Source organism: Danaus plexippus, chromosome 10 (genome assembly GCF_018135715.1).
Source record: "Danaus plexippus chromosome 10, MEX_DaPlex, whole genome shotgun sequence".
Taxonomy (NCBI): Eukaryota; Metazoa; Arthropoda; class Insecta; order Lepidoptera; family Nymphalidae; genus Danaus; species Danaus plexippus.
The window spans coordinates 4,723,192-4,750,325 of record NC_083543.1 but is presented as its reverse complement, the minus strand read 5'-3'; the positions used below and the strand labels follow the sequence as shown (position 1 = coordinate 4,750,325).

The window sequence follows — 27,134 nt, the reverse complement described above, 5'->3', positions numbered from 1 at the left end:
ACGGAGTGGTAGCGCAAGAAAATAAAAAGTATATCGAAAAGGCGATTCTAGAACAAAACTATATGGACTTTCGAAGTTATCCGTCAAAGGTTTATAATATATATAGCCTATTTTATGATCAAATTGTAATTAATTTTAACTTTCTAGCCACATCGTGTGCTAAATGTTAAGTAAAATCAAACTGTCCTAAATAAACATTTTTTAAATTAAAATCATTTGAATCACAGTATACATAAAACATTATATTTTCGACAGATGTATTAGCGTGATTCGCCGCTTACAGTTTGATAACAACTGCCAATGTTTTAATCCCTGAGGCTTTTTAATTTCACAAAAGCATGAGGCTTATATGTCATTGTAGTCTGTGCGTGAACGCGAATATTGTTTATGCGATGGCTTTTGTTTGCGATCGTTTGCTTTATTAAATTGAACGATATTAACAAGATTTACAGCAAACATTAATTCAAATTATTACAATCATGATCCTTATACTAAGTTACTTGTAATAAAATTCTTACATCAGTAATTTTGTATGTATCAGTAAGTTAAAACCAATATCTACTACTACTATTACTATTTTCGTATGACTATAACCAAGTTATTTTTATTTGGAGGTTTCTAGAAACCGGGTCAACATGCCATACTGACAACTTACAAAATGCTTACAAGCCCCGACATACGAAAACAAACTTTAATATTCTAAAGAAAATATTACATACAAGATTGTGTTGATGGTTTTCCTCACTTCTTTACTAAGTCGAAGTTATTATTACTACAGATCATAATAAGCTTAAAAATATATATCCCTTATTTCATTTTCAGGAACTAACAAAACACCATCCAAAACTTTAGTATTTATATTAAGAGTACTATTTACAATAAATTGTTATGAATATTATAAAGACTATTACCTTATTGAAACCAGTATCATTGCAAAGATGAGATATTTTCCAAGAAGGGGTACTACCAGAGACGTTGGCGGTATGATGTCCACCACAAGAAGGAAGAACACGTGGAGACTGATAAGAATCGATATTGAGAGAGTGACCTGAAGATGAAGACATATGATTGAAATTCTTAAAACTATGCTTAATAAGAACTTGTATCAACAACCCAAAAAGCAATTTCGAGTTCATCTACCCTCATCAATACGTGTATATTATATCCTAGAAAATAAAAATATACGCACAAAATTGTTTTCAGATAGTAATTCTTACTATTTACGCTGCTCTTTAATAAATTACTTATAATGGGTTATAGGACCGGCATTAGCCGACGACCTCGACCTAAAGTTAGTTATCCGAGCACGTCTTCGATTGATTTCTTATGCTCTTGGCATATATTCCAGAACACTTATTTTAAGTGCTGATGGTATTCATTTCAGTACAGTTAAATTTCCCCTATAAGTTTAAAATTCCATGTGTTGCACTTAAAACAATTCATTACTAACTTAAAAAGAGCTTAAACGGTACAGTTGAAAATAATCGTCTTTCATAGATAAAGAAAGACGGTTCTCAGGCCAGTTCTCGTTTTTTTCTCGTTTGAGAGAGATAAGTGGCACAAACAAATGATCGTTCCTCTTTAAGTGTGGGCTATTTTATTCTCGCTGGTTAAAAGAGCAATGTTCTACTGTTTTAATGTCAGTACATTAGTGAAACTAGCTGTAATACTAATAGGCTATATAAATATTGTAAAGTTTTAGTATAAATACCTTTTCGCCGCTGTCAGAAGGCAAGTAAAAGGTAAGTATGGTAAGGAACGATATACCCATACAAGGTATGATAATATTGACGGTGTAGAACAGCGTCTTGCGTCTTAGTGTAATGTTGAACGTTATATCCAAGTAGGGCTCGTCGCAACACGTGTAAAACTTCTCGTTCCTGTGAATGTATTCATGAATTATAATATAAATAAATTTGTTCCAACCAAGAAAAATATGTTGTATTTTTTTACAAGTCACTTTTACAAGTGCTGTTAGTATATTCTGTACGTGACAATATTCGGAGAATACTTTGAATTGATTTCGTTAAGGTTTAAAGTAAAACGAAGCACAATTTTTTTTATAATCTCATATGTAACTCAAAATAATAATGCTTAATATCTACGTACATTTGAAATTTATATAACTTACTTTCAATTTTTATGATGAATTTGTTCTTTATTATTTGTGGATATAATGAGTAAGTTTCTTACTACAAGTGTTATATTTTTGGTTAAGGATATCTTTATATAAATATATATAGCTGACATTGGGTAATATTTTGTGCCATTTATTACCCTATCTTATTTAGATGAAGGGATAGAGCAATTTCGTAAGTGGCGCTCTAAAAATATTCCGCCATAGAGACGTTATAAACGAAAATTCTACGATAATCTAAGGGTCATGAAGCGACCATGTAGGTTTTATATATTATGTCAAGCTAATAAAAAAATCAACTGAGTAATATTTTCTAAAGTATAGCTTAAGATTTGTTTTAAATATAATATTTCACATTTCAAACTTGAAAGCAGCTAGGTATTGTGACAGTAATGCTTTATGCAAATTTTAAGTAGAAAAGCTTTGTTTTGTCTATTGTCTATGCCTTCCGTTATTTGAACTCGGTGAATAGAATGAACTTAAAACTATAAAATACTTTTTATACATTTTTTCATTTCATTTCAGAGAATTTGTTTTATTTAAGTATAAAAGTTTATTAATATTTAAAAATTTGTTTAAACTTACTCTGATTGCTATGTTTATTGGTTAGTTAATTGTTTTAAGAATGAATAAAAAAGTATATCCATTACGTTTAATATTTCTGGAGCTTAGAACGAGGTGGTTATATTTTTTTTTAAATACGTTCGCGATTTCCTATTGAATATCATGAAAATTATTAGTCTTAACAAATTTTCACGTAATAAGCAAATAAAAAAACCCAGCTGTATACACGTAAGAATTGTTACATTTTATGAATTCGCATAGTGTTATACAATATTATCTTTTACAGTATCGCCATTAACAACGAAACAATCATATATTTCTGATATTGAGGAACATTAATGCCACAATTCAAGCGTATAACAATAATTTTCGAATTGAACTTTACCGCGCTTTATTTTTTCATTGTAATGAGATTTTTATACAACAGATTCGATAGCATCATGGAAATATCCCAAGGCAGAGATTTCGCGATGTATAACTATCATATCCTTTATAAATATTCAAAAGATACCAAAAAAGATCTCTGTTTGAATGCTTAGGTTTAAGCAGATCGGTAAAGAGTTTATCGAGTCTAGAAAATTAAGTATATAAAATTATGTTTCACACATACATGTTTAATGGTATCCAAGCTGGAGAGTTTTTATGTGGAATCTAAAAGAGGTTTGAAAAGAAAATGTGACATTGACATTTAAAGCTTATCATGCGCGGGAAAAAAAGATGATAGATAATAAAATTACATTGTAGGACGATTAGATGACATGTAAAAGTCTTTGTACTCGTCATGTACGGATTTAACGTATATGGCAACCCTAACACGGTTTATACTTCAAAAAAATATTAAACAGACGTCATTTAATATAAGTTACCTTGGGTTTATCGCTATGCAACAAATACGTTATTTGAAAACTTATCTTACATTATTTGGTCATCGCTGCCTTTATATTTCCAAGATTATTTTTATTATTATATGTATTCATTAATTATTAATTAAAAAAAAACATTTTTATGTTATAATTTTGCCTCAAATTGATCATGTATGCTTAAATAAATACTGAGAATTAACATATTTATACGGATATAAAACAAATCAAATTAAAGTACATAAATAAAAACAGTCTAATATCAAAAAGATATTAAATTGCAAAGTTAAACCGTTCGCAACCAAGATTTCTCCGCTCCTAACTTACGCTACCCTTCATTAATACTTTATCCATTTCTGTAATGTCTGCGATAATCTTGTTTTGTTTACGATCTGAATATATACCACATTTTGTTTTTTATAATGAAATTGCTGACTCGAGAAATTTATTAACGGAAAAATTGCTGTTGACATACCGGTTTCATTTATACATAAAATTTAGAAATAATATTTCTGGCAATTTTCCAAGAGCACATTTATAAAATCCAATTAAACGCTTAAGTTGAAACTCAAACTTAGGGTTGGTTTTGCCTTTCGAAAAAGACACTTGAGTCAATATTTGTATTTCGATTTAGGCATCAATACTTGAAATTTAAGGCTTGATTTCTTGAACATAGTTTTAAGCAAATCTATTTTCACTTTATGTATGAGTTAAGGGATAATATTTCAATTGTGTTCTATATTCGCTTATTTTGTTTCTCAGAATTGAATAATTTTAACGATAAATTTTGAAATACCTCAGAAAATCAAAAGAAATTTCAAGGTTTTATATACAATACTGTAAGGCTTGTCAACATTATAAATCTCTTTGTTAAACTCCCTAACAAACATTTCTTTGCATGGCTGTTGTGTTAATCTTGAAACTTATTACAATTATAAGGTTTTTGGAACAATAAATTTATATAAATTATTTATTTTGTAATATAGCAATAAAAATGGATTTAATTTTCTTTGTCATTGAAATTTAATGTTTAAATAGCTCAAAACTATTTCTTAACTGCGGTTTCAGAATTTAACTATTAAATATTGGGAAGATCAAAACGGTTTTTGACTTTGTTCTTACCATTTCATATTTATTACATAGTATTGTTACGAACGCTAGTACTATCTAAAATAATGCAGTTACTAATTGCGCCCAGCGTTGGAAGATATTGTATTCCATAAATAAAATTGTCAAAATGTCTCTATTTATTGCTTTCAACATTACTACAATTTCCTGCTGTTTTATTTAAATGCTGAAACATAATTTAGACTGTTTAGTATACAGCTTTTTGTATCTCGGTTTTTGTAACTCGAAAAATGGTAAAATTTAAAGAAACAACCTTATTTTAATTAGAACTTATGCCAAATGGTATGGTATGACTGTCCAAACTCCTGACAAACAATTATTATTTTTTTTAACTTTATTTCTTTTAATTTTTTTTTACTTTTCAGTTATAATCTTTATTAATTGGTTGATTCCAAAATGGGACACCTCCGTACATTAACTGGTTCATATATAAGGTAATATATGTGTGTATAATAACTGGCCCTATTATTGTAGTCCTGTATGAAATTTGTTTAAATCACTTCATTGGTATATATTATAACGTGTAGTAGATTTTCTATCACAATTCTACAATACTAAGGTTGTCCAAAAAACCGGTAAATTGAGATGATCTGAGCTTAATTACAATTTCCTAAGCAGGTTTTTTACACGATCAAACTATACAGTTTCATATCAGATGAAGTTGGTAGTTTCATTATTTATATTCATCATAAAATTTAAAAGTTAGATGGCGTTAAACTATTGATATAAAATTATGAAAAAATAACTATACATTTTACATTAAAGTAACTTTTGAAAACCTTAAGAGCCGACTTGGAAGCAGTTCTTAACTTATTTATAGAGAAAATAAGAGCCCAATAAATTAGGAACAACAACTTTTTACTAAAGCAATAAGAGTTTTATGGTTAGTGCAAGCATTATTATATATTCTAACAACTTTGTTTAAAGTTATGAAGAAAAGGTATTACCATTTAGACAAGATTAAAAGCGCTAGTCACGAACAAGCAACTTCCTTTATTAAATCTATAGTATTCGCAAACATTGTTTAAATTATAAAAGACATCATGAGCTTAGAAACGATACAGATATATTACTCAATGCACCGTTACCTTTAATTCGACTTACCTAACAGCTGGTACTTCTAAAATATCCCATTCCACGGACATATAGAACTCTGATAGATCAACTCCCATGGACACCACATTACTCCCAGCTTGCTCATCCATATGCCTCAAGTCCACCTGAAGACACTCTCACCTCGATATTATATGGTGATTATATATAATTTATTTAAATTTGGACAATATTTTCCTCAATATTCTTTGATCAATTTATTAAAGAAGGACAATATTGTAATAATATTTTTGTTCATAATTTATTCAGGACATATTAAATATAAAACGATGAGGCTAATAATTTATGCAAGACAAAATACACAATTAACACTGTTTATCATTAAATGTTTATCATTTGCGTTTAATAAAACCATTAGTTAATATGTTTACGACGAGCAAAAACAGATTCATTGAAAACGTAATGAGATACATCAAATATTTTTACATAACTATGTAATGTAATAATTTGATAACTAAAAAATATATGTATTATTCCTGTGACTATTTTTACTCAAACGTAAACAATTATTTATAATTTATGGCATGTATTTCATTTATTATATATATATTTCTTAATATGTTTGTTTTATTTAATTGATACATGTCCTGTCACACGATGTGAAACCTAAGAATGCTGTTGTTGAACTATTGTAACGTCACTAAATATCCTTACCACATAGTGTGTCAAGTACCTGTATGAATCCCATGTTTATAATACGTTTTAAGAAGACACGAAACAACATTTTCTGAACATGCGATATTTAACGCGAAAACACAACACCTAGATCTTTTATGATGATTTCTGAATTTTCAACGAGTATCGACGGAGGCCTTCTTTAACTTTAAGTAATGAGTCAACGAAACCAGTGTGGCTTCTCCATAGTCTGTAACTCGTGAAAACCTAGGATAACGGAAGCACCGGCTCCGCCGCGCGTGTGTGTGTCAGCGAGCGCGGCGCTTACAGCCTCCCAACAGAGCACACCCCTCCTCTAGAACTACCACAAAACAAATCACGCGCTGCTAATCGGAGCGGTTTGTTGCACTGTTGTTAGACGTAAGATTGTTCATGTGTAGCGAGTGCATGCAAGATAATTTCGCTGATTGATACTTCGGTTATCAATACGCGAAACGATCTGTATCTATTATATGTGTATCGTCTTTTGATGTTTTAGTATGTTATGACAAAGTTATCATGCAATGATTAGCGACACCAAGATTTGCAGCCACTAATAAGTCGCAAAGAGGGAAAGGTATAAAATATGCAGTATGATGAACATTAATGCTCCAAGAAGTTGAGCCAACATGTGGAATCCAACAAGATAAAGTCCTTGTGTTGTTTTTTATCTGTACACGTGTTGTCTTTGTGTGAAGCTGTGTTCTTATTATTAGTCACTGATAGCGTTATGAAGCCATCGTGATCGGGAATGCAAAGGTGGGGAATAAAGCTAAATTCATGCAGTGGGTGCTGTGTCAGAGGATTCATGCATCAAGCAACACATGTGTAGCCTGTTTGTGTATTCGAAATGTGTTTGACGCGAGCGGAGCCAGCTAAAGGAAGAGCTCTGGGATAAGCCGTTGAACACTATGCCTAACTGCAACTTTTCTACAGTAAACATTTTTTATATAGCGTAAAACGGCTTCTTTTGTATGGGAGGTGTGGAAAGGACCGATTTGAGGGACGTTGCATCCCATATCACCAGACATAAAAATTTTATACCTTTCCGTGTCGAGCGAGGTAGGCCGTTCAAACTAAGTGGATCCAACTGAGTATATTCTGGAGAATTCGTAGTCACGTACGTTGTTACCGCTATTCCAGATACTTAAAAACGTCACCAATGTAATAGTTAGATTAAGTTGCAACTCGTTACAGCTAGGGAAGTTAGCGCCGGCGGGGAGCGGGCGGCGGATGAGACGCGCGCTCTTCGCCGTATGCGCTAGCGGCAGCGCGGACACGCAATGTGTTCCAACTGAATTAACATACCACACGGACAGATATAGTAATATTAATTACACGACGAAAAACGTTCGAGCCAACAAGCTACTGCATGGACATCAGCCGGGGCGGCGGGCCCTACGCTATACCCGCGCGGCCCCAAGCGGCGTTACAGTGGGGCGTCACCTTGAAGCCGTCATACGTCCAGCTGCCTAATTTAAGCACACAGGTTTGCACGTCGTAAGGAAAGAACTCGACGTCGATCGAGCACGAAGACTTATAGACGGCGGGTGGCTGCCACACCACCATTCCGTTGTAGTAGACAGTAGCTTTGGTCATCAGAGTCACCTCGTAGTTTCCATCGGCGCTGTGGACAAACGGAAGTGGTCAGACGAAGGGAGCGGTGAGAGCGGCCCGCACAATTACCTTGAATCCGTCGTACGTCCAGCTACCGAACTTAAGAACGCATGTTTGCTCGTCGAAAGGAAAATATTCCACGTCTATTTCGCAGGAGGACTTGTAAATAGCGGGTGGTTTCCATTCGACCAGCCCTTGGTGATAGATGGTCGCCTTGGTCGCCAACGTTACCTCGAAGTTACCGTCGGCACTGCAATGTTAAGGCACATTTACAAGCCGGCCTTGGCACCCGTATTAAAATGCCTTTTGATTGTATTGTATTCCCTGTAGTGCTGTTGCCTTATTTACTTGTGCATCCATAGTAATTGTTAATACTCGTAATAAGTTAAGCTGCCTATTAAACTCAAATTTATTAAAATATCTGAAAATGTGTTTTCTGACTCAACTAATTATTTTTAAGCGATTAGAATTATAAACTATGTTAAATATATTATAATTAAGCTCGTCAACAACAAAAGAAAACATTTAGAGATAAAAAACGTAAGTTAAGTATCTTTTCCTATAACCCAACAAAGAAAACTTAAGTTCTTAGAAGTTACAAAATTAAAATACACTTATGTTAGTAGACATAAATGACTGACAGTATCCCATCAAGCGATTGTAGCCAAGTCCTAGGCTGTTATAAATTCAATTCACAATGTTTAATAAAGTTTTGTAAATTAATATATAGAAACAATTAGCAGACAAAGTTTGTTCCAAGAGCATCGTTCGTCGAAGTGGCACGAAATGGAAGGGCCGAGCCAGTAATAAGGATCGGCCGGTCAGGTCATTAATCAAAGTCCATCCCGGAATGACAGACGCTACTAATCGAGTGCCTTGGAAGTAATACAAATTAGTTAGCCACGTGTATAACTAACTTAATATAACCAATTCAATAACTAAGTTATTACAATAGATAAACAATGTCCATATATTTTCTAAAAATACGCCTTAATTCTCTGTCCACTTAACAAATTCAGACATATAAATGTTGATAAACTTTTATTGAATTATTTTGCATCTGATCTAAAAGTTATTTCAATTGAATGAAATTCAATCTTTAAGAATATTAATTTCAATCAATCAACGGTATTAATTTTGTTTACAAAAATATGTATATATTATTTTCATTTGTCCGCTATCAAATCTTTTTATCATTTAATATTTTCAATGTAAGAATTTTAAATCTCGCTTATAGTTTATTTTAATAAAAAGTTTCATGCCTTTCCGTTGTTCTTTATTTTGATTAAGAACATTTCGCTGTTACTCCACACTCTATTTGTACCGCGGGGAAAGCTTTTGCTTCATTTCACATAAATACCTCCCATTCACAGTAATCAATTTCTTGTAAATACAAAAACATAAAATAGTCTATGTCGAACTCAGATAGACAGATCTTTTTTGTTAACTTCTTTGAAAGTTAATTTTAAAACTAATTTAAAGTTAGTTCTTGATTTATTTTTATTTATTATTATTATTATTAACTAAATGTATAATGTAATAACAATATAGTTTCCCAGAGTATTTATATTTACTCGTTATTAATATTATACCTATAAATTATATGCTTTAAATCTTTTATTAAAATATCGTACTTACCCAAGTCTGTAGTCAGATTGTAAGATTTATTTCGATAGCAATATAAAATATTTGTTATCATGACGCTGGGTAGAAAAAAGAGGACTTTTGCGATATCGGAAATTTATATTAAAGAAATATCACTCAGATATTGAGTTTAATTAATGGAATTTAAGCTTAAAATTTTTAGTTGTAAAACAATTTTGCTTTTGTGATAAAAATATCTATTTTGTATTAGGGATTTTATTGAGGAAACTGAATGTGTACTGTGAGAGTAAAAGTCAATAGTATTGTCTATATTTATATGTGTATGTCATAAATAAAAATGCTATATCCCAAACATAAGAAGTATTAAGAGACAAGTCTCTTTTAATATTTCTAGCCGAAATTGTCCTGATGACATATATTTTCCTTACAAAGATAAGTTTTTGTGCCTTAAATATATTATTAAATATAGGATTGCGAATTGTCTTATATCAAGAAAAGTAATGTTCTCAATGAATTTTTGATATAAATTTTACAAAGACTTGCAGAACTAAAACGATTTTAATATTTCGCTTTGTGATTTTGAGTCCATAGTTTTCGCTCGGATTATCTGTAGTTAGCGGGAAAACGTAAAGAATAATTTCGTTACACAAAAGACAAAATAAATCAACAAAAAAAAAATTAAAGGATTTTGAGATGTTTTGACATTTGTTTTTAAGTATTATATTATAAAGTTATTCTACTGTATCTCAAAAATCACCACAGTTATATATTCTGTGTAAAAACAAGAAAAGATTTGTAATAAGGAATAAATATACGTATCAAAATATCCTATATATCTGAAAAAAATATTTGATAAACATATTTTAAGCATGTTGACTTTATCCATGTTAAGAATTCAATTCAAAATTGTTGTGTAAAATTTTGTAATAAAATTATTTCTCACTTGTTGTAAAGCACGATGTCTGGTCTCCATATATGATCGGAGGGCACATGCAGCATGTGCACTCCGCCGTACTCGCGAGGCTCCCAGCGAAGCTTGTAGTCATACCACGACTGCTCCACCCATAGGTTCGTTGTCATAATTTGATTCTTCAAGTTCTAGGACAAACGAATTGTTAATAATAAATCCGTGTATATCTTATATTATTCCTCATAACAACTTAATATTATATTGTTGTTTTGTTATATCATTTTATACGAGCATTGATAAGAAACAAAACGTTTTTTATGGAGAAAATATGATACCGTCAGATGCAATTCCATCAAATCGACGTTCTTTTGTAATAAAATATTACAACATTGTACGTAGCTTTTATCTGTGTCAAGATGATATAAACAATATTGAAGGCGCTTAATCCGGGGAACAGAGGTCTTATTTGAATTTTGCGATTTACTGAGCTGAAAAAGAATGCGGCTATCCTCCTCACTGCTTCTCTTTGAAATCATTTTCTTTCATTATTTTAATTACAATATTGTACTTTATTAACGCTTGTATTTGTTTTTTTCTTTTTATGTACTTAAAGAAACAAAGATTAAGTGTTTTATATGCATTTTTATCTTTTCACCGGAATATCTTTTCTCAATCCTAATGTTAAATTAATTTAAAATTATTTTAGATATTATAACATAAATAACATATGGATGACTAAAATTGCCTTTTTCAAATGTTATTATGATGAATGTTATTTTCTTGTCGTATAGAAATACGGTTCAATATGAGTAGTGTCATATTTAGTTTAGTAGAATTAATCTAAAATATGATCAATAATTTTAATAGAAATATAGATATATCCTCATTCATTTGCATAAAAATTGCAGGGAAATTTTACGGCAACTCGCGGAGTTCACATTAAAGCTCTCAAAGTTGTGTCTAGAGGGCTTCATGTAACCGATCGATATTTATTCACTGTAGTTTTAGAAGCTTGTAATAAAAACGAAACTCAGTCAATTTTGTAATATAAAGAGAGAGAGAGAGAGAGAGAGAGAGAGAGAGCTCGTCTAACGTGGTCAATTTATTCAGCAAATTCATTTATTATTTTATTTTTATATCAACCGACGTTTCAGTTACTGTAAAGCAGCCGTGATCACCGGTAGATGAAAATGATCTCATCTACATAAGAAGATCATAGTTGAACTCAAATAAAATTAAAATATGTACTCTCTAAAATTTTAGATACCATTTTTTTATGAGTAAATGAAAATCGTCGTTAGTATAAGAGATCAATAACCATTGCATCTCTATACTCAACCGCGTTTACATACATATATATCTACAACTCTATAGAAAAAATATATAAATGAGAAAAGTCAGACCTTCTAATGATGATTTATATAAGCCCGCTGCCGCAAGTCGTGTCAAGGAACATTGTTCCAGTAAAACACTGCGGGTCAAACCTAAAACGATCTCGCAAGTATTAGAAGAGATAATTTATAAGAAAATATGATTGTTAGACTCCGAGGGCCAAAAGGCGAATAATTTAAAAAGGAAATCTGTAGCATCCATTTAGATAGGAATTCAGAAATACTAGATATCTCACACATGCATGATATGTCCTTTGCATTTGTTGCAGGGTTACGGGTTGCAAATTGAAGTAATCTAATTAATACAAATCTTAATCTGACAAGCACCATGCATAGAAAATTGTATTTGGAGCATGTTTCCGAGGAGAGATTTATCGTAAACATGTACTGACTGCGAATTTATAAACTTGTCTCCATAGTATAATAGAAAGGATTGCCTTGTAATAATGTACCAAGGGTATATGTCTATAGACACTGTTAAATTATATAAAATTCACCTAATTTTTCTTCATATTATAAATCCCGCATTAGAAAAATGTTGGTTTTGTAGCCTTCTTATATATTTTCTCGTTTTTCTTTATTCTTGCGACTGACCCGACACCCGCACGATAAATCCATGGAATGCTTAAAGGTTTCGTCTCATGTGTTAATTTCAATGACGGATTTAGATTTTAAGTACGTATAAATAAAACAAATTCTACAAAACAACTTATTCCATAGTAATGTAGTTGTTGCTATTTAAATTCTTTATTTTTATTAGGTATTTGATTAGGACTTGCAAAATTAGATAAGGAATTTTTAAAGAGCTAAATCTAATAAATTTTGAACCTATATAATTGTACGTTAATAAATGATAACATTTAAAGTACTACAGAAGCTTTCTAAGTATGCAGTGAGGACTACGTATTTGCTTTTAAAATTCCTGTTTTTGTTGCGCGTGTTTATTGTGTGTCCCACGACAATAGAATTAGGCTCGTTTTAAATGTTTGTTTTGTTTAAAACGCTATAAAACATAATGTTATGCTGCCTGGAAATAACTATGATTTATTAAGATCTGCGTAATATTCCGAAAACACACGTTCAAGGCTTGTTGGTGAGCCTCACTGTATTGTATTTAATATTTTTTTATTGTTCTCTTCATTCAGCCGATAGAGATACGTTATTTAGTGTTATAAAATCAAATTGATATTGATTTATTGTTATAATGTATGTTTTTTATGTATGATGTCTTTTTAATCATGATTTAATGTCATTTTTAATAACGATCATTTTCCTACTAAGCTGTACTTGAAGATATCAATGACACAGGTTTCAGCAATTGATATTTAAAGTAGCAAGTACTATCAATGAGCGTTCTGAGTAAAAATCTCCTTTGTTTGCCAAAAACACATAGTTTCATCAGATTTTATTCCTAAATCGTGAATATATTTGTATTGGCATTTAAAGATTGACATAAAATCTTTAACATCCTCCGAATATTTACTGTATGAGGTATTTTAATATGAAAAAATAATAAATGACGAAATATATTATATTAATTTATGACTGGTGTCCCGTTACAACACAGTTACAAAGCGATACAAACATGACCATCCTGGTCATAATAATATATTTAAAGAACAACATAAGCATTACTGTTGTATAAAATGAAGTTAATCATTTTAAATTAATTAAGTTATACGAAAATCTTATAAAAAAAATTAAATGATAAAAAGTTTAAGAATGTCCTATTAATAATAAATGTTTGACTTCGCATTGGGACTTAAAGTTTAAGTTTAGAAATTCTTTGAAACGTAAAGGGCCTCAAATTAAGGTGACTCTGTACATATTATATTATGTTGATTGATCAACATTTGAATTACAATATAATATGAATATTTCAATATTAGTATTAAAAGTTAACGATATTTGTTTCTCTTTGTATGATTTTGAATTTTGAATAGTTTGGTATTATTTTTCAATGTATTGTAAATTTAAAACATTTTAACATGTTTTCTTTTATCAAAATATTTTTAAGGATTTCGTTAACTATTAATCATCATTAAAAATAATTAAGAATATTTAGTTTATATTATGAATGTGGTTAAAAATCTATCCTATCCTATATCACATTCATTATTATTAGGGCATTTAGTAACATGTTAAAAAATAAAAAAAAATTATTGGTAATACGTTTAAAATATATAAAAATATATATTATTTATCCTTTTTTTTAATTTCGTCCGCGGAACTAAATTATGTAATTAAGCCTCTCTCTTAAAACTGTAAGATCCATCCATCGTAATTTTAATTATTAAAATTTTATATATAAATCTCAATTAATCGGAAAAGAAGAGTTTAAAACTTCGATTTTATTAAGTTTCTAGTTACATAGTTGTTCATTTTTGTACAATAATGTTTTTAAACTAGATTTTTATTGTGTGGGTATTTTATATGTCATAAATCTTTTTGTATTTCATCAATACTGAACTGAAACTGTTGGTGCTAATTATATTATGGTCTAAAGCACGTGCATAAATGCGTGAGAAGCTTATTGGAACGTGGCATCTGAGCTAGATAGATATTTACATCAGTAATTCAGCAAATACTTCAAGGAATATCTAGGTTATGTATATATAGTTTTCTGCCGGAGTTCTGCACTTTATGTACCTTATTATAAGAAAACATGTAAAATAAGTTATATCTAATCAGCTACCGATCTATTAGCGGTCCAAATATTTGGAGATATCTTTAGATTTATAATAAGTTTTCAAACCATTTCGAAAGTAAAAAGCAGTTGCCTAATAGGATTGCGAAAATTTTAATTTTTTATATTTTACTTAATGCATGCAGATTGTGAAGCTTTTAGATTTTAATAATTTGATTAGGAACACAAGAGAGTGTTCCAAAAATATTAAAAATTTACTCGGATGACGAACACATTCTTAATGCAATTCCTAATATTTAATTTCCCATGTTTTAGATTCTATTTTGGTATTAAACATTTTTTGTAGACAGACTATTTTGAATATTAATTAAAATTACGAAGGATCAGGTTTAAATAAATTTTTTTTTTTGACATATTTTTAGTTTCACCAAAAATTATTTTGGGATTATTATTGATAAGAAACGAATTGCAAAAAGGAATTGTTTATAATCGTAAATTTTATCTGAACCATGTCCAATAACACTGTACTTGAATATGAACTACCTCACGGCAGGTGGCCGAGGAAAACGTAATCCCATAAACCAGGGCGATCTTGCAGTATTGCAATTTCGGTTTACGAAGGGGCTTTGCAAAGTCTCCCTTGGTAGTGCCAAATTACGACACCGTCTGTTTCCATATGCCTACGAAATTAATCTTTATTAATTATTCGTGAAAAAATTTTCGAGGATCAACCTAGGACTCGACGTTCCGCATCGTTTTCCAATTGCTCCGTCTTATAGCTTTAAGTCATCGGAGATTTAAAGGTCGTAACAGCAGCAAAAATATTAAAATATAAAAAATTGGTTATATTGGTGAACCAGAGACTTAACATTATTTGTTATAAAATACATAAGATATTAAAACATAGCAACCATAATATGGAAAAGGTACACATATGTTGTAATTCAAAGCAAACAAAAAAAGTTCAACAAAAGCTGAGCAATATGGGCCCAAAAGTTACCAAAAGTTTATCTTCTCGTTACTGCTGTTGTTGCGTATCACGAATCCGGAATACGTAACAGCTTGCATGTTACCGGAAACGTATAGTATCTTCGTATAGTCTTTAATAAAAATAGAAATATACGTCATTGAGTTTATAAGGCCGTGAGAATTTATATAAAGATATCATAAACTTATAATGATTTTAATTGAATCACCAGTATCTTATATAAAAAAATGCTATTAATTTAAATACCCAGAAATAATAAAAGAGAGTTATTTAAGCTTATCCGAATTAAAGGGGACTTGATAACAGAGAGCGTTGTCTTGGAAAGATAAGAACGTCCAATGAAAGCGATATTGGTACTATCAGACCCTAAATCAAATAGTTCCAAATGCGAGTGTTTTGTGTAATGGCGATGATTATTGTAATTCAGAAGTTAGCTTTTCAAACATCCAGAGTTGGTTTAAAGCGAATAATAATCACAACAAAGCTCGTAAATTTTCATTTCAGGAGTTCTGCGGTAAATATTTCCGTGACTGACCATATATCTGTCAAGCTGTAACATCAGTCGTGATACGAGAAGAAAAAAATATATTCCCAAAAATAGACATATCCCGAGCTTGTTGTTAGAATATCCTTAATAAACAAACAAGTATCTTCGTTATTTTCCGCGGAACAAAAATGTGTCATTAAAACGAGTACAATGCATATTGCCTGCTCAAAAAAAACATTCTCTTGTCAAATTGTTTACTGAAAAAAGTTTATAATTTATACATGCTTGCATTCCAAGACGAACTCAATTAAAGACCGAGTAAAACATTTTTAGGTAAATAATTTAGTTTAGACTAGCTGTTTGACACATCTTCACTCGTTTATTCGTAATTTGAGAATGAAGTAACATTCCGTAATTAATGTTAACACAACTTTGATGTTACTTTAAGCATATCTTATTTAATCTTTACAAGATCATATTTAGTTCTAAAAATTCTTTATTAATTTTTAAAAGATGTTTTTTTTTTATCCTCATGTAATGGTCAAGATATCTTCTTTTTATTTATTGCATATATATGAAGTTTAATCTCTTTATTGTTTATAAATTATAATTTTAAAGTATTATTATTAGTAGTAAACAAACTAATATGATCTAGAGTTTACACATTTTTTAAACTTAACATATCTTACCGTAACGTAACTATAATATTGTAAATTTTCTTACGATATTTGTTCTTGTAGCTATATTTATATATACCCTTAAACAAATATTCTTGAACAGCCAATCGAATTGTCCTTAGGTTGACATTTCGCAACAATACGTACATTAAGTTATCTTCATTCATCGATGTACTATGAGTGTTTGTAGAACTATGATAGTGTGTGAGCTATTATTTTTATTAAATAACTGTATTTCCAATGAAAATATATATAAAAAATAACTCGATATACTTCTCCAATACATTTTTATTATTGAATACTACGTTTTTTTTTATTCTGATAACTTTAATTTAAAAGTATGCACAGATTTTTATTTGATTATTCATATATAACGTATATTTATTTTACACTATCAAGTAACTTTATATTACATGAAAAAATATGATTAATGAGGATTTAAAATTGCGATTTCGCTCAGAAAAACCTCTGAAATAGTTTATTACGACGTCACGGGTTTAATAACTTCTTGTGCCAAGGAATTTCTTATCTAATGTTAAACGACAGCAATTGCTGTGCTTCTGTATTAATGTTAAGTTTGTTTTAAGATTTAAACAATAACTAGACTGTATAAAAATCCACTCTTAATATCAACCATATAAAACGTTAGATACCCACCATAGGGGAGTCGAAAACAAGTTGCAATAAACATGTCAGTATTTCTTTATTTGCTATAAGATCTGTCAATCTATATACCCGCTACGAGTATTTACATATGTAATTTCTTTTTACTGTACAAAATAAGTTACTTTGTAATCCTGCTATTATTTGTTAGTTTGGTTAGTTTTTACCCTTTATTAAAAAATAATTGTTTTTTTTATTTTTATTTCAGACTTTTCATTATATTATTAGGATTCGAATAAAGGAACTCGCAATTAAAGTATAAAACATTTGTTTTGTTTGCTACAACAGTAATTGTTTTTAAAACATCATCGCTGATATTGTTTTATTATTTGGCGATAATTTTAAACGGTCTAGACTCTAGAGCTAAAGCTATTTTACATTCATATTTTTAGTAGCTCGTACTCAGACTGCCACTTAATTTATTATATTCACACCATTCAAAAATTACATAGTAAATAAAAATACTAATCAAATACAATTAAATAAAATATTATAATTTAATGTTATATAAAGAAAAGAGGCATTAAACATGATTTTACAATTGTTTTAGCCAACATAAAAATGCTAATATAATTTGTTTATGTTTAATCATATTAATTAGACTTTTTGGTACGTTTATATAATAAAAATTATCTTAAAGTCTTTTCTATTATGAAAAATATAACAAAAGATACAATTGGTATTAAAATGAAACTAATATTTTAATTTAATTTGTCTTCATAATAAAAATCAACCTTTTTGTACATAACATAAACTATATAATGCTTTACATTTTATTCGATAGATTATTATTTTTTTAAGCGTTCCTTTATCGGCGTTATTTCGATTTCTCGGACCAGGGCTACGTGACTAGACTGATTGATTCTGTACCTTGTAGCTTGAGTTCAATAAAAGATATTACCTTAATATTATGGGTCTGTCAAGCACATTTGTCTTATATGTAATTACACATGAACTAGGATTACGAAATAATCTTATAGTACTCTATATAAAAAGATACAACACCTAAGAAATATATAATGTAGACTAATAGAACTCAAGTTGAATTTATACCAAATGAAATCGATTTTCCAGCCTTTAGATATGAAAACTAACGATTACAGCTAGCTCATATTTTCTCTTTCATAAAGCGAAAAATTCTGACTGAATCTCTCAAATCACAGATGTAAAAAACTTACTTTATTGAGATCATAAAAGCCGTTGGAATTTAGATGCTACTTTTATAAAAAAAAAAAATTAAAGAATAATTTTAAATGGAAATGTCGTCGAAATTAAAAAGATTAAAGATGATCCTCTTTAAACTCTTTTCTCAATCAAGATCGTTAAGTGTTTTATTAATAAAACTTTTCTGTTTTAGGACACGACCTGTCGCTATATCAATATTGAGGAAATCTATCAGTTGTGATCTTTTCTAAAATTGTCTACCGCAAACAATCACTTTATTTATGATAACTAATACGCATCTTAGTAATTGACCCGCAATTGCTTTAGAGATTGTACATTGGTTTGATAAGATGTCATATTCCATCTAGCGTTTGCGGTATCTGTGGTTGGAAGCCATTTTGTGAATTTCTAATATTAATAGGATGATGATAAATTAATATATCCCACAAGAAATATTGAATCATTAACATGTCATGCTTATACGAGTCTTATTACAGCGAATGTGTTAAACAGCCAATTAATATAATCTGTCTTGCGACTGACAGCTTCAAAAGTTTAAGGTTTTGGCAGGGAGTAAATGTTAATTAAATAAAATCTCTTTTGTTAGACCTCAATAAGATGTAAACACAAGTTAGTATATAACACAAATGTATGTGCATTAGACGCATGCTGTTAGCGTTTGTGTAAGATTATATGTTCAAAACGTCCCACAAGGTACTTATGTTCAGAAACAAAGGAGAATATTATAATGCTTACGACCCCACTTCACGGTCAGAACATTGAAAGCCGGACTGTGGTGGTACGATTTCCTTTGAACGGAAATTAGCCTTTTTAGGCTCCGTCGCATGAATGTACTCGCTCTGAACGTATTTATCGTAATATTTGCTAGCCTAGCTTTTACTGCAACTAAGAGTAATGATAGTAATTTCTGAATAACCTTTTATCAAAACTTTCACGTATAATTTTTTTTAAAGACGTTTATTTTTTTGTTTTCTAAAAACTACAAGACATGAAATTCATTTATTTAAAAAAAATTGTCCTTTAATTTACTAGGTTCTGTATTTGCATATAAAACGATTTCTTTACGAAATCTCCGGAATAATATGGAGTTTGGTTTTAATTATTTTTTTTAATTTAAAATTATTCAAATCGATAACGCTTTTATGTTACAAGAATATTTATTACATTGTTTAGCTTTTCATTAACAATGGGATATATTTTATATATCAGATAATGAATAAACATAATATATCGTATTTTTATGACTAATTTGAAAATTTTGTAAGGTTGTATGGATGTGTGGGCATTGGGCGGTCTTTCTTTCACACAAAGACTACTCAACGAAAGCATAAAGTAAATTAGCTTGAACATGGCTCATAATTTAGCTTAATTTCCCGGCATTACAATTGCATTTCTGTTAAATCACATGAGAACTACTATAGACGTCACTCTGAATTCGTTATCATATATATTGTTTTAACACAATTTATACATTTCTCTCTAGTCAAATTACAAATTTACTTGGAGAAATTCGGAAGCAAAAATTTTTTATACATTTAATTTTACTGCAAAACTTTATGCCAACTAATTTTCAAATCACTCATATTCAGTCCAAGTATTGAGAAAGTAAAGCGTTGAGCCATTGTAATATATAAAATTGAAATATATTGTTTCGGTTTCATCAGTAATGTTAGTAATATTTCAATGTAATAAGTATTTCAGTCAATTAGTTGATTAATATTATAAAAATTATGAGCGGCCAGTTCCCTATAGGGTAGTTGTTGTCACTAAGAGTGAGGACGGGGGTCATACTTCTGACAGCCGTCAAACGAAACGCATAAGTCTAACTTATTGGCTGATAATCCATTTTCGTCTTATGATTTTATTGTAATTTTAAGTACAGTTGTAAAGATATTCAATAAATAAGATGTCGGACAGTAAAAGTGTGCTTTTATTTTTGAGTTCCAATCTTTACAACGCCCATGGTGGGTATGAATAGCCTAGACCTCCATGAGGCACCATCCTGACGCTCTTATATGTATATTATTATTAAATTATACTAACTAAATACAGTCTCAAAATAACAAAATTAACTTTGCTGGTTTCAACTTTATGCGCTAAAGTTTTGAATACCATTACCATTTTTTATTTCATGATCTAATCGCATAATAAATAATGTGTAAAAAATACAGTTCAATATAAATATTAAAGTATTGGCTGTATTTCCAAAATAAGATAAACTTTAATACAATTAGGAGTTGATTTATACCCCTAATCAAATTAGGGGACATAAACTTAGGTAGCGTTTATTAAGATTAATGAGACACACTCTAACGTTGTGTGAAGCATGAGGATTCAGGGAAGCTTTGCAGCGGTTTTCGTTTCCTTTTAAATGCTTTATCAGTAGCCGTGAAGAGTAATGATGCTAGAAATTTTACTGACATTATAAATTGTTATTACTCTGCTTTTAACGCTATAGAAGATGTAAATTCTGTTTGAATGTTACAAAAGATTTACAACAGTTAGTCAGTTTAAAATAGTACCGGTAAATATTTATATACTTATTCTCTTAGCCTTAACTTTATAGGCAAGTCCTTGATTGATTTTCCGAAATTAATTTAGCTTAAAATTTTACTTTTATCAACAATTTATAAGCTACTTATCTACTTATAAAAGACAACTCGAAATATGTACATCCAGCCGTATCATAAATTAGTCGGTAGAAACAAATAGACTGACAGATAAACGGAGTTTTCTATCAATAAATTAATTTCGTTAAAGATTGGGAGAGAATGATGTGCTAACACAGTAAAAAGTACACAAACGTGTATAATAAATAAAAAAATATACTATGCACGACAAGTACAATAAAATACTCAAAAATAAGTTTTAGCTGAAGGGACAATAGAAAATTTTGTGCAGAATACTTATTAATAACGTAGAACAAAGGCAGCTCTTACTGATCCACAAGAACTGTCAGGGCGGCTGCTAGATAGAGACAGAAAGGGTCATGCAAAGGACACAAGAAAGCAATCGTGCAAATTGGAAGGCAATATATTCCTAATGATACTTTACAATGTACTATACGCATATCCTAGCAAATAGTGAGTGATTTCAATTGTTAGCCATAATCTGAAACTATGTTGGGCAATCCGAAGAGAAATTGAATAGTTTATTGAGTTGCTCGTCAGACCGTACGAAAATCATAGCTAACATAGTTTAAGAGATCGCATAAAAGGACTTGCATAATTTTGGATTCTAGGGTGAGGGTGAGGAATTCTGCAATACACTTGAAATAGTGCGGGAGAAGTAGCATTTTTCGATTGTTTCCATTGATTTGAGTATTCAAGAAAAGATATTACATAGTTATATGAGAAGATGTGGGCTGTTAGTTACTTGATTTTTTATTTATTGAAGGTTTTATTTAATAGTACGAAGAGTACATGTCCTAAACAAAAGTGCAAACTTTTGCTAAATAAAAATACTATGGGATATATTATTCTAAAAAAACTAAAATACAGAAGAAAAAACGCTATTGCCCCTTTGAGGCACAGGCACTAAGAAGTCTCGAATCAAAAATGTCTTGTCTCAGAGCTTCTGCGAACTTTTATGCTTGGCTAGAATAAAACAATAATCACGTAAATTTCTAGCAGGAAGTTGTAATGTTATAAAGTCGAATGTTGTAGAATGGATATGATACTGTTTTACCAATGGAATATTAAATATCATCAATAGCATTAAGTGGAACTGTAGGGTTACCAATATGTAGCCAGAATATATCTTTTTGATAGAATTTTTTCCATAATTAGTTATGTATATTACTTTTTAAGGCTTTAGATTGGAAAGATAGAATTCAGAAAAGAAGAAATAAAATGGAAAACTGGGTTAAAGATTTTAAGGAGTTTATGACATAAGGGGATACGGCATAATGCGGAACTATTGGTTATCCAGGAGAGTTAGAATGTGGGTTTTATGGAATAATAATCATAACATAAAATACCATGGGACTTGTATTATCTTTCCTGTGACATTCGGTCCAGCGATTCTTATCATTATCATTCAAAGATTTCTGAGAAAGTAGTTTTATGACAGTTTTTAATAACTACCACAAGGTAGATGTGATTATTTTAAATTGAATGATGAAGTTACTAGGCATTACTTAGACCAATTGAAGTAGTTTAACAATTTTATTAACACTTACTGATTAAAATAGTCTTGACATCTGTTAGAGTAGTTAATTTATTAAAAAAGAGAAATAATAGGACTTATGCTACAGGCAGAAAAGATTCATAATATTTTTGTTTTTGTTTGTACTATTTTTGTTCTTGAAATTCGAATTGGACAATTTCGTTTTAAATAATATATTTAAACACGTTTATTCAAAATCAAATCCAAAATTAATTTTTTCATCAATATTTAAAAACATAAAAATATGTTCGATTGACTCTACTTAAATGACACTGTTTCAATAACCTATCCTCAAACAAAATTTTACTTCATTGAATGTGTAGCTTAACACAGATTAGATTATTAGAAAAAATTGCAACAAAAAATATCCATGTAGCCTTAATTTTAATGTAATTAATAATAATTTTACAAAAGGCCACCTCTTAAAATTTTTACATTTTTTAAAAAAGTCTCTTTAAATGTTTTCGAAAGTATACAAGTATTTTTTTGGCTTAAGAATAATGTCACTATAATGTTTTATGTTTCAGAAGTGCATTTTTGTATCTATCGCTTGAGAATTTCAATGATCATTACTAAGTTAATTAGACGGGAATCGTTAATACATATAGTGTACGGACCGAGTTGCCAATCAGAAACGTTTTTGCCAGTTTTTTCTAATTAAAAACGTGTTCTAAAAATAATATTTTTATTCAATTAATTACCGTATTCTTATTAAAGTGAAAAATACAGTTCTCCTTATTTCAACAATATATTTTTTTTTGTTTTTTATGTTATTTTTCTATAACAATTTCAAAACAAAAATCTTTAGCAAATATTGAAATGAACTTCATTGACCATTACTTAATGTTTGAGAATTAAAAAGTTTGAAAAATACATTGAAATTGATTGTAAAATATAGAGTATAAGTTAAATATTCTTTTTTTTTTAGTTTTTAAGATATCACAATGTAAATGAAACGTTTAATGATAGCAAGCAATTAACTGTTTTTTTTTTGGAATATTATGCTATGTATAATATATATATATATATATATATATATATATATATATATATATATATAAATTCTACATTATCAAATAACGCGAAACGAACCCAGCATTGCCGAGGTTGTGACAGGCTGTAACGCGACATAAGTTAGATGGACAAAAAAACTAGTCGTAATTTAATTATTATAATATTTCCACTTTAATAAAAATTATAAATTTATTTTAAAGTTACAATAGAATACAGCGTATAATATAGTTATAGCACATATGTAGAGATTAAAAGAAATAATGTTATTTACATTTACACATGTGGGGACAAAGAATTGCGGTTATATCATTCACCGTACATAATGCTTAGATTCACGCCCTCTAACACACATACGCAGCAACTTTAGAAAATAGAAAGACCCATTAATAAAGAGAAGGAAAAGAATAGAGCGTTACGATTCTTCGTTACGTGATGATTGCTACGAGATCTATACATAGTATATACTAATTTTGACAAGGTGTTTGTACGGTTAATCTTTATTAAAAAGAAAATGCTAAAAAACTAAGTTTTACTTTAAAGAAAGATTATAAAGTAATTGGGATTAGTTCATGAAAAATAAAAATATCTACCTACACCCCTGCTCCTGTAGTAGGGTTTAACGTTATGTTGGAGCAACATAATAGCTATAAAAACTAAGTTAAATGTGTATGCGTTCACCTCACATACCTCACCAGATAACTGGCATTAGCGCCAGGACCATATTATCTTATATTAACATTTTATTTTATTAAAAAAAAATAACTCTTTGGTCTATACAAGGTAAAGCGTATCGATATATTATCTTCATAAATATAGATTGTTGATATAAAATATTTTTAATATAAAGATATTGTTTTTATTATTGAAAACTGTATATAATATATTTACGTGATGAAAAAAAGTATTTGTTACAGAATGGTTTATCTTTATCTTTTACAGTCAATGTAATCAATACAATCTTTAAAATAAAATTTGCCAGAGCTTCAAACTAATATTTATGATTCATTATTCAATAACTGTACTGGTATTTCAGAGGAATATCGTAGAAAACAAACTGCTGGAACTAGATATATACTTATAATCTTTATACAGAATAAATGTTTTAAACATTTCATTCTGAATTACAAGTATTTGAAACCTCGATAATGGCTACATGAATAATGTTTCTATGATCAAAAGCCGAATTGCGTGCTTAAGACGGGATTCTTCAGTGATGCCGATATTAGGTCAAGTATTTCAGATTTCTAAACATGAATCATGTGATGGCTTCCGAGACGTTTTGCAACAAAACCATCTCTGATCGTTTTCTTCAAGGCAAATTATGCCACGTTATGTCATTCAAATTTTAATTTTTCAGAAAGTTCGGAAACTTTTAATGAATTTTGGTATTTAAAATTTTATCTGTTGCAATATGTTTTACGGTAAATACTTAAAGGTTTTATATGTTCAATTTAAAAAAAGAACTTTATTGTGTTTTATTCTAATAAAAGTCAAAACACGTTTTAATTTATAATTATTAAAAAGAGGCAACTGTAATTTTAAAATACATATTATACAGTTATTATGATATATAATACCTGTCTTTCTGTTCTGGCTGATCTCCAACAGAGCTTGCCTTAAATATTCTAGAGTCACGTGTCTATACGTGATAGAGGATCTATGATCAATTTGATAAAGATAGCATTTTAATAAAAGTAATTTTATTATTAACACAAACTTTATTCTTTTAAGACCTTGGTAACATAGATACTACATAGATTCCAAGTTTGGTATATAACTGTAATATTTATAGGTAGTTTTTTAATTAATCAAGATATTCCTTTAACAGTCGTGGTTGGTTAAGTTATATATGATAACAAAAATTTTATCCTTCCTTACTTAAAATTAGATTCCATTTGGTTTCAATTGTTACGTAAGAACGTTAAATACGATTTGCAATTTATCTTTCAGAAAGATTGCACGTTTATTATTCAGTTCTTGCCAGGGGTTGAAGGAAATTATGCAAGGTTAGTTTACCAACGTAATACATGATACATAATTGAAGCGAATGACCTTTTAATTCATAATATCTTAGATAACATTATTTCACAGATACTATATTTTATAACTAAACTGGCTTAAAGTATTCTCAGTTTTATTTATATGTACGAATAAACACAAACTCATTAATAATACAGCCGATGTATATTATAACAATTGTTATGTTTTTTTTAAATAATAATCTAAAGAAATATTTTCATAGGTAAATGGACCGATAAACATCCTTAATTGGTGCTTTGTAGCAAAATTTCTATGATCCAATTTTTTTTTTAAAGAATCGAAATATGAAGTGTCGGTTATCATGGTATTATAATATGTGTGTTATATATAATTTAATATAAGTTACTCATATGAAACAATTCAGGGGTAGCAATTGAGAAACCTTCATACGAAAGATTTATGGATTTAAAATCGAAATTCATAGACAGACAGCGCGGCGCCTTCCTAGTATGGAGATGAGGACGCGCGAAGAATGCTTACTGTTCTCGCTTCTACAGCTTTAACACGGTTGGTTTGAAATTTCTGTACTTTTAAAAAAACTGGGTCGGTGATGGTGATTAGTGTCTATTTAAATTCCAAAAATGTTGCGCGCAAGTGCAACGGTGAATGCATTCGCAATGCACCCAGCCGATGTAGGTCAAATCAGTCGACTGTTATAAATTGAAGGAGAACTTTTAACGAACTTACGACATCGATGAGCTGGCTCAGCTTCAGCTTGATGCAGACGCGAAGGACGTCCGTGTTGTTGACAACAGGACGCACTAGTTTGTTGTAGTTGGATAAGAGGTCGTCGTAGAGGCGCTTGGCGTCAGGATTGCCGGCGGCGACGGCGCGAACGAGGCAGCAGGCCGCCAGCCACCAGACGAGAGCGCCCATCAGCTTATAAGATCGGCCATCATCACGCGAATAGGAGACGTCCACATGCGCGCGGTGCGCGGTTTGACTGCCGCCGACACGCCTCAAGCGACCTCCCCCCAACTCGCTTCCCTTTACCCTCCAGCCCCTACCAGCGCCCTAACATCCTCGCCCTTACACCCTTACCCCCTACCAAAGAAATGTCACTTTGGCATTACTCTACGTGAAACTCTCGTATTTCGTTCAAGCCCCCATGTAATCATCGTAAGGCTTTCACAACTTCCAAGAAAATATTATACCAAAATCTTTAATTTTGAATGATAGCGATTATTATGACATCACATAAAAATCAATAATTATCGACGTTTTATATATTAATTATACAACTTTACATAATTTATGTCTTTATGAAGAATTCCTACTAAATGAAAA

The 27,134-nt window shown here is 30.1% G+C and overlaps 1 protein-coding gene across 1 annotated transcript in view; it reads right to left on the bottom strand.

The window, feature by feature from the left end:
- The window catches only part of LOC116766798 (acetylcholine receptor subunit alpha-like), a 33,306-nt gene extending 6,487 nt beyond the window's left edge, over positions 1 to 26,819 (bottom strand). Inside the window, exons 1-6 of the mRNA XM_061521731.1 lie at positions 26,535 to 26,819; positions 10,622 to 10,776; positions 8,143 to 8,323; positions 5,794 to 5,909; positions 1,712 to 1,880; positions 912 to 1,048 (exon numbers count right to left, since the gene is read on the bottom strand). Coding sequence (XP_061377715.1) covers positions 912 to 1,048; positions 1,712 to 1,880; positions 5,794 to 5,909; positions 8,143 to 8,323; positions 10,622 to 10,776; positions 26,535 to 26,723 — 947 coding nt within the window. The 5' untranslated portion in view covers positions 26,724 to 26,819. The remainder of the gene's footprint in view (positions 1 to 911; positions 1,049 to 1,711; positions 1,881 to 5,793; positions 5,910 to 8,142; positions 8,324 to 10,621; positions 10,777 to 26,534) is intronic.
- Between the last annotated feature and the right edge of the window lie 315 nt (positions 26,820 to 27,134).